This window comes from Melitaea cinxia, chromosome 21, assembly GCF_905220565.1.
Source record: "Melitaea cinxia chromosome 21, ilMelCinx1.1, whole genome shotgun sequence".
Classification (NCBI taxonomy): Eukaryota; Metazoa; Arthropoda; class Insecta; order Lepidoptera; family Nymphalidae; genus Melitaea; species Melitaea cinxia.
In genome coordinates, this window is record NC_059414.1 from 2,051,347 (window position 1) to 2,061,228 (window position 9,882).

General features: G+C 34.6%; 1 protein-coding gene across 1 annotated transcript; it reads right to left on the reverse strand.

Annotated features, from left to right (window-relative positions):
• Positions 1-2,346: 2,346 nt before the first annotated feature.
• Positions 2,347-7,460, reverse strand: LOC123664040 (chromatin target of PRMT1 protein-like). The gene is made up of 5 exons (XM_045598662.1): positions 7,260-7,460; positions 5,184-5,338; positions 3,740-3,838; positions 3,403-3,563; positions 2,347-2,804 (listed from the first exon to the last, which is right to left on the reverse strand). Exons 1-5 carry the CDS (start codon positions 7,458-7,460, stop codon positions 2,665-2,667), a joined length of 756 nt encoding a protein of 251 aa, XP_045454618.1. The 3' UTR covers positions 2,347-2,664.
• Positions 7,461-9,882: the final 2,422 nt, after the last annotated feature.

The following is a 9,882-nucleotide window of genomic DNA, read 5'->3' on the forward strand; positions in this document are numbered from 1 at the left end:
GTAAACTAAGCTTCACTTAGATATTGGCAAATACTTCAGAGAGCCAAAGTAAAGGAAGTACCTATATGTGGTTTAATTTAATCACTCTCATTGTATCCACCTGTATATACATAGTCTGTTGAAACAGATATTAAATTGTTATTTAATCTCATATAAATTAATACGAGTGACTCTGTAAGGCACGAGTAGTGAAACATTTGGTTGATAGCATACATATTTTATTTTTTATGAAAGATCCCAAAAAAATCGTAGTAGGAGACCCTTAAAAATTATTTACAATTTATTTAAATAAATTGCACTGTGAATGTTAGGTATATTGTTAGAGCTGTTAATTTCTGGTTTTGACTAATGTGTTATCTTCATAAAAGTGTCAGAAGTTGATGTGTAATTATTAGTCTTAACCTCTTATAATAATTATTCCAATTTCTACATGTATTATTTTTCTCTATTGTAAATGTATGAATTTGTTTCATAAATTACAATGAAAGAACTTTTTCGGATTTTTTCGCGGTATTTCTTTGTTGCCCGACGTTTCGGATAGTGTACAGCAAACATGGTCACGTGAGGACTAGCGGACGTTGTTTTAAAATGTCGTTTCATTGCTTCATACAATTTGTTTTAAGCAACCTTAAAAATAAGTAACAGCATAAAAAATCATCTTGTTAGTTTTAATTGGAAAATTAAAAACAATTTTTATTTTATCTGTTCTTCGTTTCACTTAAAAGTACTATTTTATCTGTAAACTTACATATTCTATGACTATCATATCAAAATATTAATTCTAAGCAACACAAAAAAACTTTGATTGAAATTCTGTAGAAAATTACAGTAATTCTATTGTTATTATCAAAAACAGCAGCCACAGCATTGAAAATAAACAATAACATATCACAAACCAAGTTTTTGAAATAAAAAGCAAAAAAAAAATTACTACCTCGACAATATAACTATTTTATTTTAGGTAATCATTTATCGCGATGGCGCGCAGCGCTGCCTGTATTATTTTGTAAATGAATTGCTTTGATTGCGCGACAGTCGCTATCCAAGCACCAAGTATGCTAGATAATGAATAATTTTTAGATTTACTCGTAATAGCTTTTAGTTGTGGCAGATAAACATATGTTAGGGCTCTGTTATGACTTTTATAATAATTATCATTACTCTTTAAGCAAGACCACCTTTTTTATATTTTTCTTTGTTAAATTAGTAGAAGATCCGAATGTAAGTCGATCTTCACCGAGCTGATAATGAATCACCGAGCAGAATGAAACATTCACGCGAAAACAACTTAACCGGTCATCATGAAACTTTATACACATATTCTTGGAGGTATTAGAAGTAATATAGGATGCTTTTTATTTAAAAAAAAAATCAATGCGAGCGAACCCGCGGGAAAAGCTAGTACTTTATAATAAATTTAGTATATCTATAGGTACAAATAAATAAAATTGGAGTGTCTTTTTGTAATATTAAAATGACCGCTTTTTACTAAATGCATATGGAGACGGTATATATACCAAAATAACATTATTTACAATTTTTGTCTCTGTCTGTCTGTCTGTTCCGGCTAATCTCTGAAACGGCTGGACCGATTTTGACGGGACTTTCACTCGCAGATAGCTGATGTAGTAAGGAGTAACATAGGCTTTTATTTTAGAAATTTATTTATTTTATAACTTTGAACTGAACAATAACTTTTTTGTAATGTTCCACGCGGACGAAGTTACGGGCACAGCTAGTTAGATAATATATTTAAAAAAAGGTTGCCTAAAAAAATACTGGACTGACTTGATAGTATGAAATGGATAAAATGTATGTTTCATTCTATTATCATATTGTACTGTGTGGCTACGGTACTAAGGAATATAGCGACCTCCCTTCCCGTGAGTGTCGTAAGAGGCGACTAAGGGATAACACAGTTCCACCTTGGAACTTAAAAAGCCGACCGATGGCAGGATAACCATCCATCTGCTGGCTTTGAAATACACGGGCCGAAGACGGGCAGCAGCGTCTTCGGTGCGACAAAGCCAGCCCTGCGGTCACCAACCCGCCTGCCCAGCGTGGTGACTATGGGCGACACACATAAGTTCGCGTTATTTTTGGCGTAAACTTGTGGAGGCCTATGTCCAGCAGTGGACTGTATAGGCTGTAATGATTCTATTATCAGCTCAGTGAAGATCGACTTAGGTTCGGATCTTCGACCAGATAGTTTTTTTCAATTGTGTCTAATACTGATATTATAATATCATTTAAGACGCTACAGGTACACCTGGGTCTTGTCAAAGAGTAATGACGGATTGGTGTTCTAGCGTGTAAATTCGAAAAAAAAACTAAAAATGCTTATATAAAGTTTTCACATTTTATATTTATTTAAATTTTGAAAAAAAAAACGACATATTTACTATGTAGTTTAAAGTAAAAAAGAAACATACTTGTCTGTACATTTCGTTACAAATGGAACATTGTATTAACAGACGCAAAGCACTGCGCGCCGGTATGATTTAAATCACTTAGTGAGAAAACGGTTAGTTTTGCATAGGATATGTTAAATTTCAAACCACATATTTTCTAAACTTAACGGCTCGTAAGCAAAACAAATCGTTTTCTGAATATAGTAACCGAATATTAAAGTACATTACTGTCCGTATAACACATATTTCACTGCTATTCGAGCTCCATAGCATTCTTCATATAGTTGTCAAGTTCTTTATCAAGTGCTGACTTAGTACTGGCCATATATAGGTCGAGCTGCAAATCTAATTCTTCCTTTGTAGGTACTGCTTTTTGTTGTCTGGTTACACCACCTAAAAATAAAACAATTTAAATTCATATTAGTATTATTCATACTAGACTTGTGTATCCACAATATTTTTAGAATATCTTAGACCATTTTTATAACACATTTATCCTTAATTTTATTTGGCATTGATGACATGATGACAAGACGTACACGAGTTGCACAATTGAGAAGCAATTTGTGAAAATCATTAAAACAAAGATTATGGCACTGGCATAGTTTCTTTGCACGATTATCCCACTGTTTTCCCACATATCTGACGATATCTGACTGGAATATAGCTGTTTTTGACATACATATACGATTATACATATATTTAAGTCTTTTTGGTGCCTGTGCCATTGTATGAATTTATTTACATGTGGCAGCTTTATGGGTTCTCTACTATTAAGTTGAAATAACTTAACTGGCTTGAGTTTCCCAATAAAAATAAGTGGAATGGATCTGGCAATGGTTACATTATTATTGGAAGTTGGAATCTAATCTAAGTTATATCTACAAAACTTTTGCTCTATTTAACTAAATTTGAATAATCCATTTTTATGCCAATATTATCTATAAAAAACGCCCCATAAATAAATAAAAAATCATCTAAAAGTCCTTACCTCCACCCCTACCCCTTCCTCTGCCAGTTCCTCGACCAGTTCCTCTGCCAGTTCCTCTGCCAGCTCCTCTGCCACCTCGACCTCTTTCAGGAACGCCTCTTTGCTTTACACGCTGACCTCTTGTACGCATTGCCCCTAGTTGCCCCACACGACCACGACCTCTGCAAATTGTATCAAAATATAAATACAACTTTATTCAAGCAGGCTATTTAAGCGCATTGACATCGTTATTTCAAAAATTAATTTTATATTTGTTCTAATTAATTCATTATGGTTCAAAGTGAAGCACTATCCACAAATCTGAATCATTGATATAATATTGAACCGAATACAATACCTTATCCGTCCTCTCATGACGCCCATACGTCCTCCACGACGCCTAAAGCCCCGTCCTCTCCAAAAGCCTTGAGACAAGTTGCTGAAGGAAGCTGAACGGCTGTAGGAACAATATTTAATATTACATGGCAAGTCTATAGTCACATACTCAATATATACCTGAAACTATTATATTTCCATAAAGCATATTTTTCAAAATATATAATGTTTTGTAACTTTTAAGGTCACTATGAAACACATAATTGTATGTGACTTACCGCAATTATTATTTAGAAATTTATGCTATAGCATTAGATTAGTTATTACAAATAAGAATGCTTTTAAATTATGTTTATATATATTACGAGTTTAGAATGACATAGCTCTGGTGTAGGAGTGCATGCACGATTTACGTAACTAAACACCGTCACGTCCTTGGGGCTAACAGATAGTGGTGGGCTGTGTCACAGAGAGCATGTTAAGCTATCCCGGTTGTTATCATATCATTTAATAGGCTGATAGCAATTGTTACTCATCATCATTACAGCCTATCACAGTCCACTGCTTGACATAGGCCTCCACAAGTTTACGCCAAAAATAGCGTGAACTCATGTGTTTTGCCCATAGTCACCACGCTGGGCAGGCGGGTTGGTGACCGCAGGGCTGGCTTTGTCGCACCGAAGACGCTGCTGCCCGTCTTCGACCTGTGTATTGCAAAGCCAGCAGTTGGATGGTTATCCCGCCATCGGTCGGCTTTATAAGTTCCAAGGTGGTAGCGGAACTGTGTTATCCCTTAGTCCCTTACGACACCCACGGGAAGAGAGGGGATGGCTAAATTCTTTAGTACCGTAGCCACACAGCACAATTGTTACTCATAGTAGGGAAAATATCTGGCAATCAGTGGAGCAGTGTGGTGGATTGATATCCAATCTTTTTCCTATATAAAGGGGCCTATCCCCAGCAGTGGGATGTTACAGGCTGAATCGTAAACGAGTCGTACACTAACCATATACATACATATCTACATGTATTGAATTTACATAAAATATATCAGTCAAATTATACTTTATTTTAATGTAGATTAAATTGCATTATAGAGTTTGTATACATATGATATGCTACACTATACAATGCATTGGTTTAGCACTCACAGCACTGTCTCTTAAGCTGGAAATAAGTTTGATTCCCCTAACAAATATTTATACAGAGCACAAAGAGAATTTTTGATATAATTATGCTGGGTGTATTTTGTGATATTTTCAGACCGACAAGACAAGAATAAATCCTACCAAGGGATTTTATTAATTTGATATGTACACTTGGTAAATGTTATATATTACCTTATACAAATATAACTTCATAGTTACAAATTGATTTCATTTATTACAAAATTTGGTGTGTACTGTAACTTTATAATCTAAACAATTTAATTTTTTTTTTTAGTACAAAATTAAAGCTATACTTACTTGAGATTTCCATTTGACTGTCTCCATGCCACTCTCTTCTTAACACTGCTTTGACTTAGGTTACTAAAGCTGTTGGATCGCTGGAGCCCTATGAGACTGCTCTCGCTACCAAAACGTCTTAAGCCAGGTATCCCAAGTCGCTGTCTTACTGCTTGCTAAAATAATAAAGTTGAATAAATATTAAATAGTAATATAATAATAATAAAAAAATTCACACATGGTTGTCTATAATTAAGGTAGGCAACTTACAGCTGCACTCAGAGACATTTAATGATTACTTAAACGATTCCTAAGTATAGATTAACTATGGTAAGAATTCATTAGAGGTCTCTGAGTGCGGCCGTCTATATTTATATTTAAGGTAACAGCCGCCTGATACATAAATGATATTTTATAATAAATGATATATATGTAAATAAGTATAAATATATATTACAACGGGGCTGGAAACAGGGCAATCAAGCACATCAGGCTAGTAATCTCCAAAACATCATTTACTAACAAATATTATTATGATATTTCATAGAAGTCTATTTGTAAATCGTTGTATTACAAAATTTATTAGGTATTTGGCCTAACTATAAAAGCCCATTACATAAGAGCCCCACACACGCAAAATAGGCGCTAAGTCGTCGAGTTGCGGAAACCAGCCCGTGTTAACCATACCATACCATACATAAGAGCCCTATTATTTTGAGGTATAATTAATACAATATTTACTTAAATATATATATATTGCATATGCTTTATCATTAACGCATGTTTACATGGTAATTTTAAACAAGATAAAATTCTGGTAACTGTGGAAGTTAGTTAAAACTTACAAACATTACAGAATAAATGTGTGCCTGGTGTGAAGAGCTTGATAACTCCACTTACACGGTTTTTTAAAATCATCCCAATGGCTTCCTACGGCATTGGTTTTGTAAGGAAAAATTGACAATTCAATATCTCCAATACTGTTAAAGATATTGTCTGTGACTGTGTATGAATATATACATATTTTGCATATTTTATTTAAAAAAGCGAGATATCTACACCATGAGTGAAACTTAATCGTGAAACTCCTTTTAAATCTGTCAATATTAGGAATAATTGTGTTTTTGCGGACAAACGAAAAAAAAAACCGACTTCAATTACATCGACAAGTAATACAACGTAGATCGTTAAAAAAATAGTCAAGTAACTACGCGTTATCAAAGAATACTCAAAAAGTTGTTATCAGATCTCGATAAAATTTAAATGTGACCACATGATAAACATCAGCTTTTGATTAAATTAAAAATTATCAAAATCGGTACACCCAGTAAAAAGTTATTGCGGATTTTCGAGAGTTTCCCTCGATTTCTCTGGGATTCCATCATCAGATCCTGGTTTCCTTATCATGGTTCCAAACTAGGGATATCCCCTTTCCAACAAAAAAAGAATTATCAAAATCGGTACATCCAGTAGAAAGTTATGCGGTATAATACAACGTAGATCGACAAAAAAAGCATCAAGTAAAAACGCATTACTAGATATAACTCGAAAAGTAGTTGTTAGATCTCAAATAAATTTAAATGGGACCAATTGGCACACACCACCTTTCGATTAAAATAAAATTTGTCAAAATCGGTCCACACGGTCAAAAGTTCTGATGTAACATAAAAAAAAATAGTCGAATTGAGAACCTCCCTCTTTTTTGGAAGTCTGTTAAAAAAGGGAAGATTACTGTACATTCTTTTAAATTGACTCAGATATCAACTCAGCCATTGCCAATCAGTGCAGAAAAGAAAAAAGATTTAATAGATTTGATACAGTTACTCCCAAAATCAAATTATCCACAAATCAAGCTGTAAAGATGAGTCCAAGATGAAAATGGATTTTGGAGAAAATGTCAAACTTAAAAATCGCTGCCCTGTAAAATTGCCATTTTGGACTCGTGGAGTTCTTCACGCTAATGTTTATTATAACCTCAATTAGAGAGACAGGACTAGCAAGGGCTGATGGATGGATAGATCATAACCTCAATTTATAACATGAAATTTTATTTCTTTCTTATTAGTGGGATGCATTAAGTGTATTTAGTGTAATTACCCTTTTAGCTTGACCCAATCTGTTGGCGATCTGATCCAGCAGAACACGGTCATTTATGTTCTGGTTCAGGGAGAAAAGTCCAGAAGGCCGCCTCCGAGGCTTCATAACTCGAGCTATAGGCGCTGTAGACGCCAATAACGTGAACCTATCATTGAGGGTTATATTGGTCGCTTGCAGACCGTGCACTTTGTCGATCACCATTTTACCCTCACAAATTCGCGCTAAATTTCAGTAACAAAAATTAACAGATAAATATTACATTATATTAAATATACCACTATGATAAAGTGCTTTATGCTGAGATTGAGCATAAAACGAAATTTCAATTGTTATTTTAGTAAAACCGCTAAAGAAATCGGAATTGTAAATTAACAAACGCGGTTACGATTTTCAATGTCTTAGAAATTTGACGTTTAGTAAATTGTTTGTCTTCTGCCTTGTCTATGACCTAGGCATGGGATCTGAAATCGATTAATTGAAGAATCGATTACTCGGACCAAACAAATCGATTTTTTAAATCGATTTGTTGTACTAATTAATTGATTCAATGAATCGGTATTACACCTTTGAAAATCAACATTCGAATTTTTGTGTTTTAGTAAAAACCATAAAATTATTATTTACAATTAGCTGAAAGTACTCGTAATATTAAGGTGTTGCCGGTTAAAGGCTGAATTACTCAAAAACTAGCGAAATAGTATTCCTTGTGTCCACTTTCTCAGTTTATTTACTATCTAGGTACTCTTCATATTTTCGCTTTCTATTTGCTATCACTTACTCATCTCTTTCTCTATACACCCTCATCTTTTATGTCAATGAAATATCAAAAAACTACAACTACAACTACTACAACTGGGACCGCTAAAGTGTCACGCGTTAGAAAAATGTAATAAATAAATGTAAATGTAATTAAATTAAAAGAGCATAGGATAAGAAAATTTTAATTCTTTCTTAACGCGACAAACTAAATCACAGAGAGGTAAATATATATTTTAAAAAAGTCAGCGATCAGATTGGATTGGAGAACAAAATTGAATTAGACTAATGTAGAAAGTAATTTAATACAAGGAAACACAATTTTGAGCTTAATATAAATTTTAACGAACAAACAACATTATCTTCCTTTTATGGATTAACGAACGAGTTTAACACAACCCGAAATTATTTTAAATCTACACTATGGACCGAAATACCTTTTTGATTAATCCAATAATTTTTAATCCAATATTAATTTAAACTACACTGAGGGTTCGAATTATTTCTGACACGTGGGTGGAGGTTAACTGTGGTCACTTATCATAGCAGGTCTCCGTGACACGTGGCTCCGCAGAAACTCCCTGGATGATCACCCGTCAGTCTCTCGAGTTCAGTTGTCAAAACTCCACGACACCATCTCCATCACGATTTCAGCCGGGATAAAAATTTTTTTTGCTCGGCCAGAGAGAAGAATCCCGATGCTGATCCGTACTCTAGCACAGCAGGAGCCACAAGAAGGATCGAAAAGGTTAAGCAGTTCTTTATCGTAGATGTTGGGGTCCTAGCAGCCAACCCACAAGATCCTGCCACGTAGTATCACTGGCAACAACGGCACCGCACGTGTCCGCCACGCTAAAGACCCTGGAAGGTCACACCAGAAAGTAAGGCCTTCCGTAGGCAACCCCCAACTAATTTGTGCAAACAAATTAATTATTACATATTATATTACAACCTATAATTTGACTAGACAGGGCGGGTAAGTCGAGCAGTGAATGTGAGTGTTGATGCGCATCTCAAAGGGGGCCTCCATCAACGTCGGAAGTCCTAGTAACTGCTCTGAGTTTCTCCCTCTACCACATGATGGATCCGCCACCCACACGATTAATCCATCAAATGCTAAGAAGTTAGTCTCCCCCCGTTAACTCATAACTATCTCGTATTACCTAAATATCTCCAACCAAACGGGTATAGTGTCTGGTGATCTACTACCCCTATGGTTGTTGAAGAAGAAGAAGAGGAGCAAGAGGAGGAAGAGGAGGAAAAGGAGGAAGAGGAGAAAGAGGAGGAAGAGGAGGAAGAGGAAGAAGAGGAAGAAGAAGAGCTTAGCTTCACAAAATAAATCCTTTGGGGCTGATTCAATCTGTACGTTCCAGATGGAATTCTGTTTTTTTATCAGATGGAAGGATTTGTTGAGTTATATAATAAGAAATTTCGGGAGACAGACAGCTAGTAAAATTATATCGTCGTACAATCGTATCATGTCTAACTGAAACATATAATAATATGAAAACTTCGAACTTATAAAACAAGAATTTTAATTATGGACGGCTTAAAAAAAAGATTTGGAAATATTGAACAAGTTAATTAATTAAGTAAGCATCAGGCTACAATTCGAATCGATTTAAAAATCGATCTTTTTTTGAAATAATCGCCAACCCTACTATGACCGTGTCTATAGCCACAACAATTATTGTTTTTACACAGTAAGAGTAATGGCCAGTTTCAATACTCTATCTATCTCTAAATTTGCTTACTAGCGATAGATTTTTGACACAATTTATATGGAGTTAACGTCAAAATTCTATCTCTAGTAAGCAAATTTAGAGATAGATAGAGTATTGAAACTGGCCATAAGCCAATACAAATT

Excerpts from the sequence above, each read along its gene's own strand:
- LOC123664040 (XM_045598662.1), bottom strand. The coding sequence starts at position 7,460 with ATGGTGATCGACAAAGTGCACGGTCTGCAAGCGACCAATATAACCCTC. Across the intron at positions 5,339-7,259 it reads GATTGGGTCAAGCTAAAAGG|CAAGCAGTAAGACAGCGACT; the intron begins GTAATTACACTA and ends TTATTATTTTAG. Across the intron at positions 3,564-3,739 it reads GTCATGAGAGGACGGATAAG|AGGTCGTGGTCGTGTGGGGC; the intron begins GTATTGTATTCG and ends TACAATTTGCAG.